General features: G+C 38.1%; 2 protein-coding genes across 5 annotated transcripts in view; both read left to right on the top strand.

Annotated features, from left to right (window-relative positions):
* The window catches only part of RPL7 (ribosomal protein L7), an 886,137-nt gene that overhangs the window by 739,546 nt on the left and 128,345 nt on the right, over positions 1–18,246 (top strand). The window lies entirely within an intron of this gene.
* The window catches only part of STAU2 (staufen double-stranded RNA binding protein 2), a 171,147-nt gene that overhangs the window by 97,299 nt on the left and 55,602 nt on the right, over positions 1–18,246 (top strand). For 2 of the 4 annotated variants that reach the window (XM_050970276.1, XM_030231959.2), the window contains one exon: positions 12,316–12,429. The exons of the other annotated variants lie outside the window; for them this stretch is intronic. In XM_050970276.1, the coding sequence (XP_050826233.1) occupies positions 12,316–12,429 (114 nt within the window). The remainder of the gene's footprint in view (positions 1–12,315; positions 12,430–18,246) is intronic. 4 annotated transcript variants of the gene reach the window in all.

The following is an 18,246-nucleotide window of genomic DNA, read 5'->3' as shown; positions in this document are numbered from 1 at the left end:
AAAGACAGTATTTATTTGCCCACATTTGAAGTCAAGACCCCTATAATTCTATGTATGTAACTGTACATCTAACCCCTTCCCTCCCCACACTCCCAGGACCACTGGGGACTTCTTTCCCAGCAGGATTGACCAGACTGCAAATATTAGTGAAATTCTTCTAAAATAGCAGTGTACAGTCAGGCCCAGAGGGAACTGTGATCAGCTGATTTGCCTTAGTGTTAACACTCAAAGGGTAGTGGGAATTATTGAACTTATAATAAAAATATAATGATCACTTATTCTTTAACTCCCTTCAAGTAGCTTGAGAGTGACTGTGCTCCATATATTATCAATACCTCCTTCTGTAAAACAAGCAGTGGAGTTGGGCTTTTGTTTCCTGTCCTGGTGCCTGAGATCTTAGTCAGGTGTACTATCACTGTTCTTGCTCATTGGTCAGATAATTTTTGTAAAATGATGTGTGGAATGATGTTGTGCTCTGTCTTCACCAGAAGTATTAAAGCCTGGCTTTTGGCAGAAGGGTATTATCTCCTGTGTGCTTGTACTGTGCCATGCTCAATGGCCAGTACAATAATCTCAACAGTGATGTTTGTCTCTTACCCTCAGGGAGTATAAACACCTTTAGAAATGGTTGACAAAGCCCTCATTATCTCAGTTTCTGTGTCTTCTGAAAGCTGTGGGGATTTTTTCTAATGGAAAGTTTGCACTTTCACCAATTACCAAACTATTGCCTGATGTTCCAATTACTATAGGCTTTTGTTGTGGGTTAACTCTGGTGGGCAGCTTAAGCCCCACACAGCTGCTCACTCTCTCCCCCCTGGTGGGATAAGGGAAAGAATCAGAAGGGCATGAGTGATAAAACTCAGGAGTTGAGATGAAGACAAAAGCTGTGTGTGCAAGCAAAGCAAAACAAGGAATTCATTCACCACTTCCTGTGGGCAGGCAGATGTTCAGCCACCTCCTGAAAGCAGGGCTCCATCACGTGCGACGGTGACTTGGGAACACAAGTGCCATAATGCTGCTCCTCTCCCCAGTTTTTATCACTGAGCAGGATGTGGGGTATCCCTTTGGTCAGTTGGGGTCAGCTGTCCTGGCTGTGTCCCCTCCCTGCTCCTTGTGCACCCCAGGACTGCTCACTGATGGGAAAGGGTGAGGAGCAGAAACGGCCTTGGTGCTGAACAAACCCTGCTCAGCAGCAGCTAAAGTACCAGTATGTTATCAACAGTGTTTTGGTCACAAATCCAAAACTTAGCACTATACATGCTTTTATGAAGCAAATTAGCTCTATCCCAGAAAAAAAAACCAGTGTAATCCACCCTTTGTTCCATACTATTGACACTGTACTCAGGTCCCATATTATCTGATAGATTGTCCCTCGTTAACCACCTCCTCTTACCCATCCTGGAATATATACATGGAAATCATTACCTTAGTCTGTGGATCACCCCTTTAAAAGTCCACAAAGTGTCCAATGAGTCCATTTAGTCCATGTGTGTTCAATCTGTTATTCAATCTGTATTCAATCAGTTCACTCAGGACAGGAGAGGTGCTGTGATGCATGGAGTTACTGGGCATCAAAGACAGCTCAGGTTGGGTCACTGCTGTACTTTCACATCTTGTGAGGCTTGTCCTCCACTGGTTCAGATGGTTCCTGCTGTGCTAATTTCCATAGCATGCTACTCACCTCCTGGGTTACAAAAGTTTAAAGGTATTCCTGTGATAGTCTCCATCTCTGGTTCCTTTGGGCCAAATTACAGGGTTTAACAACAAAGCATAATAGGGTTTGCAGCAAACTCCTCCCTTTGCTCCTTGCCTGGCTAGCAACAAGGGGTTCCTGCTATAGTAATTCCCATGACATGCAACTCAGATCCTGGGTTACAACAATTTAAAGGTGTTTCCATTACAATCTTCAGGCCTCATCCCTTTGGACCAGACCATAGGATTCAGCATTGCAATGAACTCTTCCTGTTGTCCCTCCTCCAGTTTGAGATTACACACAGGCCCACAGTCCACATGGGCAGTGAGGACTTGTCTACAGACCACCATCCTTTGGGGATGTAGCTGCTCCAGAATGACAATATCCATAGGTCACTCTGCCATCAGGGGAATACCTGCTCTAGCATAGACTTCTCCATGGCCATGTATGGTTTTGGTTGTACCATCATGATTTTAGTCACAGTCATAGTCCTGTGAAGTTGAGTTCCAGCCCATCCAGCACAGGAATGGGAGCAGTGCCCTGGCTGTCTGCCAGCCCATTCCTGTTATCAGTAGGTTCCCAGGCAGAACAGAATAGGATGATAAGGAGAAAAAGAAACAACAGAAGCAAAAAGCAGTCACTTTTGAGCACTAGTTACTAATCTACATCCAGGCAAGCAAGCCCCATGGCAAGCCCAGGAGCCTGACAACTAATAGCTAAACAGATATAAATTTGGTATAGCATGCTCTGATAAATCAGTTGTTACCTCTAACTCCTCATGCCCCACACTGGCCAGAAGGGGGTTGTTACAGGTATTCCCTGGTGGGCAGATCAGCTCCATGCAGCTGCTCTTATTCCCCTTCAGTGGGATGTGGGAGAACAACCAGAAGGGTAAAAAAGGGTGCAAAAACTCAAGGGTTGAGATACAGACTGTTTAATAAGGAAAGGAGAAGCCACATGCAAGTAAAGCAAAACAAATCATTCATTCATCACTTCCCCTGGGCAGACAGGTGTTCAGTCATCCCCAGGAGGGCAGGGCTCCATCACATGTAGCAGTGACTTGTGAAGACAAACACCATCACTCCAAGCACCCCCCACCCTCCTTGTTCCCCTGGCTTTGTATGCTGAGTGTGATGCCATATGGTGTGGGATATCCCTTTGCTCAGTTGGGGTCCTGGCTGTGCCCCCTCCTGGCTTCTTACACATCCCCAGCCTTCTTGCTGGTGGGGTGGTGTGAGAAGCAGAGAAGCCCTTGTGTGAGCACAGCTCAGCAATAAGTATTGGTGTGTTACCCACACTTTAGGTCATGAAGCCAAAACATAGCACTAAGAAAACTGCTATGAAGCAAAGTAGCTCCATCCCAGTCAAGACTCAGTTCAGCTTTATGCACCAGCTTCACCATTGTGTGCCACTAGGCAGAAGCCAGGAAATAGGAAAGCTCCTTTTACCCATGTGAATTAACAGTCATTGTGCTTGGAAGAGAACTTACACCTTTTTATTGGGTTATTTCCTGTAAAACTTACTCATTTTTCAAGACAACTACTATTTTTTGTTGTATCTAAAAGGGAAAAAGTTTTCTCCAAGAATGATGGCAGGTCAGGCAGGATTTTATTGACACTTTTAGGGACATTTCTGATTTGTGCAACTCCAGGCTACTCGATAATTGAGAGTCTTTACTTAGCTCCCAGAAACTTGCAGGTGTCCTGCTACTGAAAATCAACTTGACATCAAATGGCTGTGTTATGTAGGAAAGGACTTCTAGGTCTCCAAACCTTGATTTATACATGACTAGCCAAAGGAAAGAAAATATGTTGGGAATGTGAAATAGAGGGAGAGATAAACCAGAACAAGATGATAGCAAGAATTGATCTTCAGAGAGAGCCTCATGTAAGAATCAAAGCACCTGGACTTCATTGCATTCTGGTTTATAGGTTTTCTTAATCACCTAACTTCTGAGGGAAGGTAGGCAATACCCCAGTTGATGGCAGTGACCCAAGGTAGATCTACAAGAAGTGGTTTTATAGTTTCCATTTATTTCAGAAATGATTCTGTGGACTACAGACCATCTAGTTCATATTATCCTATTTTTGACCTGAAAGGAAGTCAGAATGGTGGCAGCATTCTGTGAAAAAAAGAAACATTAAAATCATTCTCATATGAGTTGCCATAAGGAAAGGTATGCAATATGGAAATGTAGCCTATTTGTTCACAGAGCATACTGCAGGAGGTAGTATTTGCTGCAGCAAGAGTGTTTCCAAATTGACTCATGAGTAGGCAGCATTAGGAAAACAAATGCAAATCTAGCACAAGCTATCCAACTAGCTGGGCCAGAATTCTATCTAAACTAGTTTTTTTCTATTCTGGCATTTTTACCTTTCTCCTTATCTCAAGCCCTTTATTCAAGCTCTGCTGAAGTTTTGCTCTTCTTGTCTCCAGAAACAGCCAGGTCCCTCTTTTTTGTTTCAGTTTCTGAAAGGAAAGAAGGTAAACAGAGAATAACTGGCTACTGGTAGTGTGTGGGTCCTCAGGTGTGGTGTGGATGTCACCTTGGTAACATTTTAGCTTGTCTGCTTGGCATCTTGCAAATAAGAGTTTGAAATCCTCCCACACATCCCTGTATGTAACTTGGTCTGTGGAAAAAATGTGAGTTATATTTTGATAGCCAATTTTAGAATTTAGGGGATTTATGTATGAGAAAGTTTAAAAGCTATCAGGATCTCTCAAAATACTGCAGCCAGCACTGAATACACTGGACTACATTCTCTGCCAAAATCTTTCTCAGTAAATCCTAATGTGACTTGATAACTTAGCTACAGACCTTGGCTTGGAATAGAGCCCAAACTTTGAAAGACTGGAAGTTTCAGTTGGCAAAAATGTGAAGGTGCAGTGGTGAATTCATAGCAGACTAGGGTTTAGTTTTAATTATAGTAAGGGAATTCAGCTCTCAAGAAAAAAAAACCCTTAAAAAGAGAGGCAACAAGAAAAGGTGAAGAAGGAGAAAGGAGACAAGTTAGAGTTTATTCCCCTCTCTGTGACTGAAGCTGAGGCTTTAAGAGAGGGTTTATTTGGATACCTTCTCCTTCAGTCTCATTCAAAACTGAAAGCACAATGGAGCAGGGTAATTTTTGGAAGTGAAATGGTTGTTTCCTGTTTTAATTCAAGAAGGGTGGTTCTTTATGCATATTGCCCTATTTCTAGGTTAGTGCACAACGTCAGGGTCTGTACCAGCATCAGATTTTTAGCCAATTCAGGCAGCTGATTTTCTATTCACAGTTTCACACCGATCCTGTTCTCCCTTCATTAACGCAGCATTTGGGGCTTTCACACGTGGTTTGTAAACAGAGAATCATTAATGTTTGCTTCACTCTTCACTTCAGTGACAACCTTAGTCCTCAGAAAGAGTGTTCCTGAGAACTTATTTCCATTCATGCTGTTGCTAGAAAGTTATTTCGAACTCAAGCAACTTTGTCTCTCCAAAGTAATCAAGTTCCTCTCTCATGTCATCAGTTGTTCAGGTTGTACCCAAGACACAGGCTCCTCCACTAATGCTCCATACCATGCTCATCCTCATGGGTATGTTATTAGCAAAACACACCCTCTCACCTCCCTCCTACTTTTTAGGCCATGTGATGAAAACAGGAGATCTCAGTTATTTCCTTTGATGTGAATTATAAAATTAATTAAAGCTTCTCCCTCTGGAAATACAGTATTTACCTGTTATATGTAAGGCAGACAAGTTGTTTCTGCAAAAACCATGTCAGCTATAGTTTACATTATTTTGTAGGGCTCTGCATTGTGTAATTTCTGAATAATTAATTTATTAATTTTTATCACATTTTTGCTGTTTATTTGGGGGGAGGGTTGTATTAAGTGTTTAAACTCAGTGTCATTAAGCTACTCTCTCCTATGTTGACAAAAAAAAAATGTATCTTATTTACAGAATAGAGAAAGTGAACAGGATAGCCAGGTAGTTTTCAGTATAAGTGTGATTTTTTTTTTAATAGAAAGTTCCATCTCCTGATTTCAGCTTTCCTATCAGACAAACAGGTCTCTTTGCACCTCTCACCTTTGCCAGCCATTATAAACATAGTTGTTCACTTTGTATGTGCTGCAAAAGGACACTGTCTGTATGAATACATACCTGGGTTAAGATCTAACAGATGGAAGGTGAGCAGTAAGCACCTTACTGCACTGATTATCCTCTATGCTATGATGGCAGCTGATTTTCTCTTTTGTGAAACCAAACATCACATCCAGAGGCTGGACAGAGCTGGGTCTCCCTTGCTTGACTGAGTATAATATATGGCTCAACCTTCCAGTTCTCATGAGTCACTGAAACAGAAGCTCTGAATTCAGAGGATATCTAAATAGCAGAAAAAAAAAAAAACACCAAAAGAACCTGTGCAATCTTCTTTGGCTCAGAATTGCTTTGCATTTAGCAGCTATTTTATATATTGTCTTTGGAAACCGTATCAAATATTTTTTTTCTCCTCTTATTTGTACTTTGCTGGTTTTTGTAGATGTCAAGTGTCTGCCTTGCTGCAGCCAAGAGTGTGAAATACTGCCTCAGTAACCTGTGACAATGCCTTTAGTCTGCTTGTTGTTGCCTATTTATGGTGCAGTAATGGTTTATTTCGCCATCTAAACCCTAGGACTGTATTTTAATGAAGATTTAAGGCTATGATACAGCTGCTATTCAAACTGTGTGAGAGAGGCATGTTGGAATAGCTCAAGATTTACTGCTGAACTGTCAGTCTTTAAGCTACCAAGTGTCTTTACCCTTTGGTGCAGTAGCTATGAAGGAAAGTGTACCCACTGCTGTGAGGCAGACACGGCGATTAATGAACCTGAGGCGCGCTAATCAAACATATGTTTTCTTGGCACAGTGATTGTGTTATATATCACATCCCAATGTACAGGCCTTTATCTTTCCTTAATGATCTAGCAAGGGGGCTGTTTTAAATGTGGGTGTTTTTCATGCTCTCCTTAGATTTGTTCCACAGGGGGTGGCCGTTAAAAACATCTGACGGGCATGCAGTTAGCCAGCGCCCTGCTGAGATTAGTAAAATACTATATTTAGTAATCACACTACATCAAGGAACTCCAGCATTGCAGGAAACAGTTTGATTCAATGCTTTTCTTCTTTTTTTTTTTTTTTTAATTTTTTAGTGTATGTCTTATTATTTCATCTGGGATAATTTTTTTTCCAACTTGGACTTGGTTTTTGTGTCTGTTATTCAACTTTTTAAAAAAGATTTGTTTAGATGATGGGATTTCCCCCCCCTTTTTTATTTTTGTTTTTACTAAAAAAAAAAAAAAAAAAAAAAAAGGAATTTTTAAACAGGTAGTAAGAATGAAAAGTGGTATTTGGAATCTCTTTCATATTGCTCTGTGTCTGAAGGAACTGATGTAATATTTGTTAGGAAACCTGTATGGATAATACATGATACAAGGATTCATGCTTTTAAGTACTACAGTACTATACAGTGAGAGCTCCAAAAATTGGCTTTGATAAAATGGTTGAAATGAGCAAGGATATTAAATTTATATCTGTGCCTGAATTTCTTCACCAATAAATAAGCATGAAAGAGGCTTGGAGCTGAAACAGGTTTGTTTCATTTTTTCTTTGATAGTTGACATGACTAACTGTAGATGAACAACATAACGTGGAAGATAAAAGACCCATATGAAAAAGAATTTTCACCAGGATGCCAAAGGAAGTAAACTGTTTCATGAGACTCTTTCCAAATCAAAATTACTATTTTAACATCTGATTTCTGAACCTATTCTGGTTTTCTGGTTGTTGTAAATCCAAGGCTATGTAAAATCTTTGAAACTATTCTGTAAACTCAGTTCCAAATTGGGTGCTCTCCCTTTAAGGGGTAGATTTAAAGGAATACCATCCTTTGTTCTAACAAAATAGTCCAGGCTTGTCAATCCAGAAGATTTGTGCATTGCTGAACATAATGGCATTTTATTACCTAGTTTATTTCTGTCTAGCATTCTAAGACTCCTGCTGATGCTTTGACTCAGAGTAGTTCTCAGTTTGGAAACTTGAACTCCAGTGTCACAGATGATTTCTTTCTTTTGGTAATTTGTATTTTTTTTAACTATTAAATGTTAAGAAAGAAAATGTTTGTCCTGACAGAAGTTGTGTTTCAAACTGTGAACATCTAAGCAGCAGTGTGTGAAAAGGGTAGCCTTTATTTTTGCTCCCCTCAGACTCTTGTTAGTTAACTCATTTCTAAGAGCAGTTTGGGATATTATAGTCAAGCTTAATGATTAAGTAGCAGTACAACAGGTCTCTCACCCTCCTCAGCTGTGATTCAGTAAACCACAGCCATTGTCCATGCAAAAGGATAGATGTTCAAATTCAGACGTGCTTGCTGAAGGCCAGCACACTGTGCTGTTCTTGAAGTTAGGAACATTGTATTTGCAGAAACATTTCTGCAGTTTAACTATGGCCATTATCTGAAATTGCATATTGATCCAGTTTTTAAAGCAGCTTATTGCAAGATAAATCCTGAAATATTTTTGCAGTTTCCATGAGAACACTTGCAATTAGGGAGTAGTATTATATTATAATAAAGGTAGATTGAAGAGACATCTTTTTATAAATATGAGAGAAATGGGAAATTTCGTGCTTGTGAAGCAGCATTATGATAGAAGTTCCCTGAAATGTAATTTCCTATGCAGTTTTATGCAGTGTGGTTTACTTTCTTCTGTATAAAATAACATATAAAATTAAGAATTCTGGCTATGTCATTCCCCATTCATTTGTAACATTGTAAACATTCATCTTATATCTTCATGTGTAGCTATAAATGCCCATCAGAATATTTGCATCTCTTCAGTAATTTAAAATACTGAAAACAAGGGCCAAATTACAGCATAAGTTTCAGACCTTCACATGAATTTTTGTGTGCACATTCCAGTGAATGGTACCCATCCATACATACTCATACCATGCTGCTTGTTCCTGACTGCAGCAGTCTGTAAAATGAATATACATTTGCATGTCATGTAAATCTGGAACAAGAAAACATACATGTGGGAGTAAATCTGTGGCATTGTGAAAAAATATACTTCTAGAATTTATTTCTTTATTTTGGTGTCCAGGATGCCCTTTGTGTTTTATGCACCGAGGTTTTTTGCCCTGCCCTGGAGTGCTGTGTTTGGGATTCTTGAGCTGGCCATACATGATTTATCTCAGGTGTATGTAGTTACCCAGGAGAAAAGCTGGCAGTGCTGTGTGCTTTTCCCAATAAATGAGCAGTCTCTTTTAGAATTATTGCCAGGATCTTGTTGTGCTGACACTGCTTTGTGCTGTGTGGACAAACCTTGGAGGAGAATTACATGTAAATCACTCATAATAGTCTGAGGCTGGAGTCTTGCATTTTACTCAGAAACTTGCACAACTCTTGCTAGAGATATCTATATTCTGGCCATTGTTTTCTAACCAGATTCTAATTCTTTTCCATCAGATCTCTGCTTATGTATTATCTAAATAAAACATTCTGAATTTTAATGAGTGAAAGTTCCTTGCTGTTTAATCCTTAAATGCACTGAGCTAATCTGTGAGTGTCCCTTAATTATAAAAAGTGAAGCCGGGAAATTAGGTCCTGGACACAGAGAGTAATTATTTTCATAACTCTTTTGTTTTTACCTCCATCACATAAGGAAAGAGAAAATGACCAATTGTGGTTAGGCCAGAGGCCTTTATGATGGCTCAGAGTGCCAGCTCTGCCAGTCAGTCCAGTCCAGCTTGGATGAGTCATCTAAAGTCTGTCCATGAAGTGTCCTTACCTGCCTAACAGTGGTCTGGTGAGATGGGCTGTAGTTAAGCATTCCTGACTCTTTAAGGCACAGAGGAACTTAGAAACCTTCTTTTTGTCATCATGAATCTCAATAATGGCTTCATAATCATCATCAGAGCATTTGGCCAGCCTTCAGTCATCACTCCTTGATCACACATACTGACTCTGTGCTCTGCCTTAAAAGATATGATATACTTGAAAGAGTTTTATAGAGGTTCAGATTCTTCCCACACTTAGTAATAACAGCATGGACATAGAAACTGAAATATTTGCAACATGCTGCTGGCCAAAACCCAAGAAGTGTTTGCTGCTATTTGAGCTATTTGATAATTATTTGACTACTATTATTTCTTTCTGAGTGCCTTATTTGGACATTCTGCTCTAATAGGTAAATTAAAAAGCCTCAAATTTTGGCTCATAGATCCAACTTGAAGGGGAAAGGAATAATGTAGCTTGAGAATGTAGCAACTGGACTGATAAATAACAAAACAGGATTACTGGGAAATGGCACATAGGCATGCCAAATGTAGAAGTCTGAATGTCTCTTCTGACTGCACAAATCTGTAGACTAGAGAGATTTGATGAAAGGACAAGGTCTTATTTGTTCCTATTTAAAGTCCAGTCTTTTGTGTTTTATATCACTATTCATATCATTCACATAGAAAGTGCTTATTTTGGTTCAGCTGAAGATCTTCAACAGAGAAAGGCATAATTAGAAAACTGAGAAATTACAAAATAATGGCCTTGATACATTGACATGAGGCCAAAAGTACATAATGAAATTCCTGAAAGTTAAGCCTATAGAGATACCAAAATTCTGAATTTATTCCAATTTCATGTGGGATTCTAAAGGGGATGTGAGTCAAACTTGCTATTGCAGATAGTAGTGTCATGAAACACTAATAGTTTTTTCCTCTGGCTATCTCCTGTTCTTTCAGCTTGTCAGTCATTCTTTATTCCAGTGGACAATAGTGAATTTTATACTCATATTATGCTGAAAACAACTTAACTGACAAACATGCTGCACAGTTCAGAAAGTGCCATTTCCCCATTTCTACATATGAGCTTTTCTTGGTCACCAGATTTTGTCCCTTTTGTGATGTCCTGTTCGCAGCACAGAACCGTCCTCTTGATCTTCGCTCCCCCATTTCTCACCTCGCATTCCCACGACACAAACTCAGCAGAAAATCTACTTTGCAGCTAGATGTGGGAGCTTGATAAGCCTTTGTCATAACAGTAGTCCCTGACATTTAAAGGACTCCAGTTTATATTTGTCAGCCAAATTTCATACCTTCGTACCTCTTTCAATTAATCAAAGTTAAACCATTGTATATGTGAAGGGGCCTCTTGTGGTTTCTAAGTAAGTAGTATGGCTTTTCTGGCAGAGAGCCACAAGCAATTTAGTAGGCACATAATGTGGGGGTTGAGAGGAAGAGAGACGGGAATAATCCAGAAAGCTTTAAGAAGGACTGAATGAAATCAGTATTTCTATACATGCTACAAGACTTTCACATTTGGTACCTTACTTTTAACCATGGCAAAACTGTTTTGGTGAGTTGTCAGTAAAGTAATTCTGAAACATAGCACCAACTTGGTTTTCCTCTTACTCAACCAGTTTTGCACTGGTTTTACTTCAGTTGGAGTATTCCCAATTTGCACCTGTGGCAGAGTTAGGCACAATGGATTTAATACATGGTTTACAGCTGTCCTATTGTCACTAAATTGTTTCCACAGGAATAAACCCAATGTAGTTCCTAGCTGTCTTCAGAAATAGCAAGATTTGTTTTGTAGCCTAAAAGTCAGGATGAGGCTTTACCACGTACCTTTTTCCTGAGAGCTATACAGCTGTAAATAGATACTAACATAAAAGGTCTGTCTCCAGCAGAGCTGATCTCTCTTTCCAGTTCTGACAGGGGTCACATAGTCAATGTAAATTACCACCATAAACTAAATTCCACCTCTCCTGTAGAACAAAGTGCTTGATCTGCCTGTCCAGAAGTCAGAAGCTATGCAGAGAACTGTAATATTTCAACAGTTCAGCATGAGTGGCAACCTGTTCTTAATAATGAAATGCTAGCAACATTTAATTTCATTTTGTTTCACCCTGTTAAAATCCATCCTTTCTTTATTTAAAAACTATCTGAAGGGAACCTGAAGACAAAGAGAATAGTTCAGAAGCACTGTCTTTCTCTGTATTTCATACAAGTTCAGGTTCAACATGCACATCTTGATGCTCACAGGGAATGAGTTACATTTAAAAAAGGATAGCCTGACACCTCAAGAAGAATGTGATTTCTCCATTTTATCTGTCATTTTGATTTAACTGATATATATATATATCATAATAGTAATGTCAAAAGTGTTAGCGGATTTTGCTAGAAATGAAATTAAAATAAAAAAATTTAAGTTATTATTGGCAAGTTTTTGAGGTTGTAATGATTTACTTGGGTGTTTTCTAACTAAGCTACAATATGCTGTTAAGAGTGACATGTAGGCTGGAAACTTTAACTTGAAGCTAGATTCTTATATAGATATAACATCTTGAATTCAGTCTGAAAGATGTCAGAATCTGAAGAACTCAGCAATTCAAAAATTATGCAACAGGCATATCATGAAAAATTGGGCCCCAGTTCAACATGTGACTATCTAGACTATTTTACACACTCCTTTTTTGATATTAAAGATGAATTCAATGTAAATGTCTGGAATTCTTCTTGCAAGCTTGTTGAAAAGGGACAGTATTTTAGCATGACTCCCTTGTGCAAACCTGGTGTTTAGCAGATTACGTATGTTATTCTGTTATAGGTACACTACAGTGATAGACAAAATGGCAAAGAGTGTTTGACCTGTTTGACACTGTCTCCTGTGCAGATGACTTTCCAAGGTATCGGGAGCTCCATTGAAGCCAGCCATGACCAGGTATCATACCTTCACCCCCCACTCTTGTAATTTTATGAATATCTGGTAAGGTCACATTGTCAGCGTTAATAAATTTAAAATTTGAGATATCTTGTGCTTGTCATATAGCATGTTCTTGTCACAAGGATTTGCCTCTCTTGCCCTACTAATATCCTGATTAGATCTAAAGAGCGAAATGAAAAGGAGACAAACCTATATTACCTTTTTACATATTTTAATATATATTAGGAAATCCTGAAGGGCTTGCTTTGGTTTTAAAGTCAGATGTAAGGTTTCTGCAAAGTATTTATTTGCTTTTATGTGTGTATCAGGTCTTGTCTATCCTATTTTGTTAGAAGATCATGAGTAGTTGGAAAAGCAGAGAGATGAAGCCGTCATCTCTAGCCATCATCTGTCACAAGAAACTGGCATTTGAGAGGGGAAAGGCATTTTTAATCAGACTGTGTAAAACTTCCATTTTGTTTGGCTGTTGCTAAAACATTTAATTCAAGCTTCTGGCAAAAAGCCTGAAGGAAAAAAAAAAGGCTTAATGCTAATCATTTATCACTCTGTTGCTTCAGATGGGAACTGAGGGGGACTTCCATTCTTCTTGTCATTCTTAGAGTCTTATCCTCCAACACTCATACGTATAAAAGCAAGACAAGACTTTGATACTATGAAAGTATTAAAAGCAAAAAGGAAACAAGCAGAAGAAAACATTAAACCAAACCTTGCACCTTTCATATCTTCAGTAGATCAGGAAAATTACCATGTTTACTTGCCTTTGCAAATTATCTTTAAATGGTACTGTGTTCACATTTGCTGTGCATTTCATCAAACTCTATGCAAGATTCTCTAAGAAAAAAAAGGAAAGCTGCTTTAAGAATTAGAAGAATTAGTTACTTTTGGGGAAAAGTTTTGGACACCCTTAGCCATGTTTTTTTTTGGTAGGATTTTATGGAAAGTTCCTAAATTAGTTGTTAGCATAAACTAAGCCCATTAGTTATTTACATGGTAACATGAGGATATTTCCTGCCCTTAAGTGTTTGGTGTTTTACAGTAATGGAGAGCTGTGGTAAGTCAGACCATACTTTGACATTCAGTTCTCATTTCATCCAGCAACTTGTTTGTGCTGCTCTAAAGCTGCTCCATTTTTCTTTCAGTAAGGATAGGCTTTTAAAATATCATTATAACACAAGGACGATATTTAGACATTTCAATGAATTTAAGGTGGTCCCTGTCAGTTTGGTAACAACTGCATTCTGGGCTACCAGCCAGCTTGGCCTTTGTCTTAGCATTTATTTAGGCTAGAGTATGATATGTAAACAGAAAAAAGACTCTGTAAGCAAAAAGCACATTTAAGCCATCTGAATAATTATGTATTTAAGACCTCTAAATGAAAATGTTGTATTGAGCCTGGAAAGTGAAGCACCCAGAAATTAGGAAATTGCAGATTATGTGCAGCATTAGTTCCATCCCAAATGTACCCATTCCGTGCTCCAAACTGGATATTCTTCTGAGAAGAAAAAAAATTGCTTAAAATCACAGATAAAGATTGGATCATAGCACATTCATAAATAGGTAGAATTAAATTTACTTTGGGCCATTATGTAGTTAGAATTTCCTCATCTTGTTTCAATTTTCAATGAAAAACTGTTCATAATTGGTTTTAGTTACGTAATTTTCCACAGGGTTCTTAAAATGGAAAGATAAATGTTTTGTTATTGCAGGATGGGGTGGTTGTTGTGTTACTGAACCCACATCACTTGTGCAAAGATTTCATCTCAGCCAAGAGCAAAAAGAAAACAATAATCTGAAAGCCAAATGCCAACCAGTGTCTCACAAAATAAATTCACTCACTGGACAGGATGCACAAATTTCTGCTCAGATCTTTCCAAAGTGTCAAAGGAATTTCATTTTCTGTGGAAGAGGGGTGCTGTTGATTGGTTGTGTTTGATAAGGGGGTGGCAGGACTAGATTAAAGAATCATTTTCCATCACCTGACAAAAAAGAGGAAAATTAATCATTAGCAAGTCAAGGCACTGGAATTAATAAGTTAGTGGCAAAATTAGGGCTATTAATGGACTAACTAAAAGAAAATTTCCCTTTTCTCTGTTGTTCCTATGTACTTGGCATGTTTTTCCTTGTTTCCTGCAATTTTACTCACAGTAGGTTGATTTGATGGTTATTATTCTTTTAAAAATAGGAGACAGAAATGCTGCACCTTTGTCAAACTGAACTTCATTTTGAAGTGTCAGATTAAATAAGTGCAATATAACTGTGTGCTATAAACCTTGAATTTTAGAAATTCTTCTTTAACTTTTGTAATCTGTTACATTAAAATCATGTCTGTAGTATTTTATGGATATTAGGATGGGGTGATCACTTGGAAGCCTGTGATTTCAGTGGAGGGATGGTGATTTCTGCCTCAGTAGTGAGGCCTGGCATAGTTTGACATCAGGAACTGTGGACTTCTGTGCTTATGGAGATAATTTTTCTCACATTCATTTTAAAATATTGATTCTATAATTTCTAGAGGTTTTTTATGGAACACTTTAAGAATGAGACTCTGGAATATTTTGGTGGAAAAGGAGTGAAAAGTGATGTATGAGAGTATCTAACAAAAAAGCTATATGCACAATTGTGACTATATTGTGGCAGGAGAACCACAATACTGTGGTACGTGGCATCTGATAAAAAAATAGAAATGAACAGGGAAAAAAAAAAAGCTATGTTGCCAGTGGCATCTCCAGCACTATAGAATATGTTTTAGATTGGACTTGTCTTTTGTAATGGGTCTCCCTACTCATATCCAGTGGGAGATTTGTTACCCAGCAGATACCAAAGTGGTTACAATCCTACATAAGCACATTATCTGGCTGTTTCAAATATGTCAAGACTTGACACTGCAGTTTTTCAAGTCTCTTGCTCTTTTCCTGTACTCTGTAGGGAGTTTTCATTCTTTAGATTGGTCTAGCTTGTGATTTTAATGAGTTCAAATATTTTCCTCACATACTTCATCTGAGCAATTTCAGATTAATATAAACATATCATACTGGTACACTAATTTGTGTATTTCGAATGTCTGATTGACAAGGCATATCTCATCTGGTCATGAAGCAGTATTGTGGAAGCAATTGCTGATCTTTCATTTTTCTTTTGACAAAAAGAAAAAGTGGGAAACATTCCTAAAGCACCACTGCAGTCTATCCTGCCACATGTTTTTCTAGGTTTTGTATTCAGGTATGCCAATCTCTTTTATAAAATTAATGGAGTTCATATTTTTTTTTCCCTGAATGATTTCTTTCTATTTTTCTGTTTCCCGTTACCTGACTATAACTCTAAAATTCTCTTTCCTTAACAGCAACTATTCTTTGGAGGTTTTTTTTCCCAGTAAAATTTAGATACAAGTGGCTATTAGTTAAAATGGCCACCACTTTCTATTGATTTTTTCAATTAATGCTGAGTTTTTCCTTAATGGTAGTAAAGCCTAGCATTTTTTACATTGCTGTGGGACTGGTGACAACCTATTCTCAGGGCTTGTGATGGACTTCAGGCATATATTGTAAAGCTGGGGAATGAATTGAAAGTCAAAGTAACAGAAAGGAAGTCCAGATAGTTTTTTATTTGTGTCACTGAGAAAATTCAAGATATGAAAAGTAGGAGAGAGAAAAGGGAAAAATTCATACATAGGAGGCTATATAATCAAAAATAGTTGGAACGAAGCAGAAAACTAAGGAAAGGCAGGGAAATGGGGCAGTGAATGTCTGAAGGCCACAGAAGAGTAATAAAGAGGGAAAGTAGAGCTAAGCAGAAGGGGTGATTAAAAAGCCCACCAAAAAAAAGGCATCTGCACTGCTGCATCTCAAAGTACTGAAACCTGAATTTCTTGTCATGGCTACAAATAAATATCTTCCAGTTTTAGTGAACTGTGACACATGAAGAGTTCTTTGAATTCTTGAGTGCAAGCACACTCAGAACTGCAATTTAGAAGCTGTAATGCTAGTAATTGTAGGACATGGAGATTGATTTTTTTCCCTGGAGGACTCTTGTCAATACCTTAAAGTTGTTATAGATGCACTCAAAAAATATCACTGGATTCACTATAATGGTGGCTAGGTTAAATTTAATGCCCTATGTCAAACAAGACAGCCTGTGACATGTTCTCAATCTTAGAAGTGACATATTTCTTCTATGCCTTGAACAAGCCAATGTCAAGCTCAGCTTCCATGTTTACATGTATATTTTAGAAACTTGCAATGTTACCATCTTTAGTAGCTTTATAATAATTGTTTTTCTGGATGTTACTGCTCTGAGTGACTGAGTGCTTTAGGGTATCACACTCCTGGGGTTGTCTTAGCTGTGAAAGAATAAACATCTTGGGTGCATTCATAAGGCTTACTGAACAGCAGGCAAATTGAAAGTATGAACATTCATTTTAAAATGAAATCATTTAAAAGTCAGTGCTAGTGATGAGAAAGAACAGCTTGGGCACATTTTGAGTTTTAGCATGCTTGCCATGGAGTACTCTGCCCGAGCAAGCGAATTTTTAACTCCAAGTAACTTCATGTTCATTGAGGAGTGACCAGCTCTCTACTTGAATTTCAGGAGGCAGATCAAAGAGCAGTCCATTGTCTTAAAGTCTCATTGCTTTAATACTTTTTGATGATTTTGGAGATTTTAACCATATGCTGGTTTTTTGGAGCTGGCAATACTGTTGATCTGTTTATTACTGAGTTTAGCTTTTTACTTCACCTAATTGTACTGTTAAAGTGATATCATTGAACATTTTATGCCTATATTTTTATTCCTTGCTTTCTTAATGTTATCCATTATATTTATGTTGTATATTAGATTGTAATTTTAGAACTCTTCTGCACTTTGCAATGCACAGAATAGAATACTTTTATTTTGCAGGAAGATACCAAATGTTCAATGTTATATTTAATCTGCCACTAATAGCACTTTTATTTTCAAGTATAAAAATAGCTAGAAAGAGAATGAGCAGGGGCAGAAATTGTACAAGTGGGAGAGTTACTGATAACATAGACTTTATCAGAGAGCCCAACATGGAGAGGATGTACTGAAAGGAAGGTGCCACACTCAGCAGTTTCAGAAATCACTGATGGAAAGTTTGGCAGACAGCAGTGGTGAGCAAACTGAAATGTGCTCTGTATCAAACCATCTTTGCTGGCCTGCAAACAGGCATTTCTCAACAGGGTTAACAGAGATTGGGAATGCCCAGATGTGAGCAGCTCCTGATAGCATTTGAGTACAGGAAGGGCAGAAATAGTTCTCAAGGAACAATAGAGAAGGCTGACAGGCTCAAGGGAAGGTGCTTGGAGCATTAAGTTTTGAAAAGAAGCTCCACATCTCTGTTATGATCTCAGAATTGCTTGTAGAGCATGCTCAGGAAGCAGCATCTAGAGAATTTACAAATGCCAAAATAACTAAAGGTGTAGTCACGGAGTATGTGAAGGGTAAGAACTTGTCCAGGGCTGTAACCAGAAAAGATAAATCAGGTTGTGCTTTTTGTTAAAATACCTTTCCAGGTCAGAAAACCAGATGACACTTCATTAATTACCAATTTAATTTTTTTTTTTTTTTTTTTTTTTTTTTGTAATGACAAGTTAGTATTTTCTAGATGTTGAGATTTACTTCACAGTGGGTTTTTTTATGTCCTGGACATGGTCAAAATGAAAAAATGTCAAGGTTTTCTTCTAAAAATGTATGTATCCTTTTTTTGTCTTTTTTTTTCCCTTAGGTGACGTTATATGCTTCATTTATCAGCTTATTTCTACTTTACTTATTGTAAATGCATTTATAATTTCTTCAGGG

This window comes from Serinus canaria, chromosome 2, assembly GCF_022539315.1.
Source record: "Serinus canaria isolate serCan28SL12 chromosome 2, serCan2020, whole genome shotgun sequence".
NCBI lineage: Eukaryota > Metazoa > Chordata > Aves > Passeriformes > Fringillidae > Serinus > Serinus canaria.
This window is presented reverse-complemented; position numbering and strand designations above follow the sequence as displayed.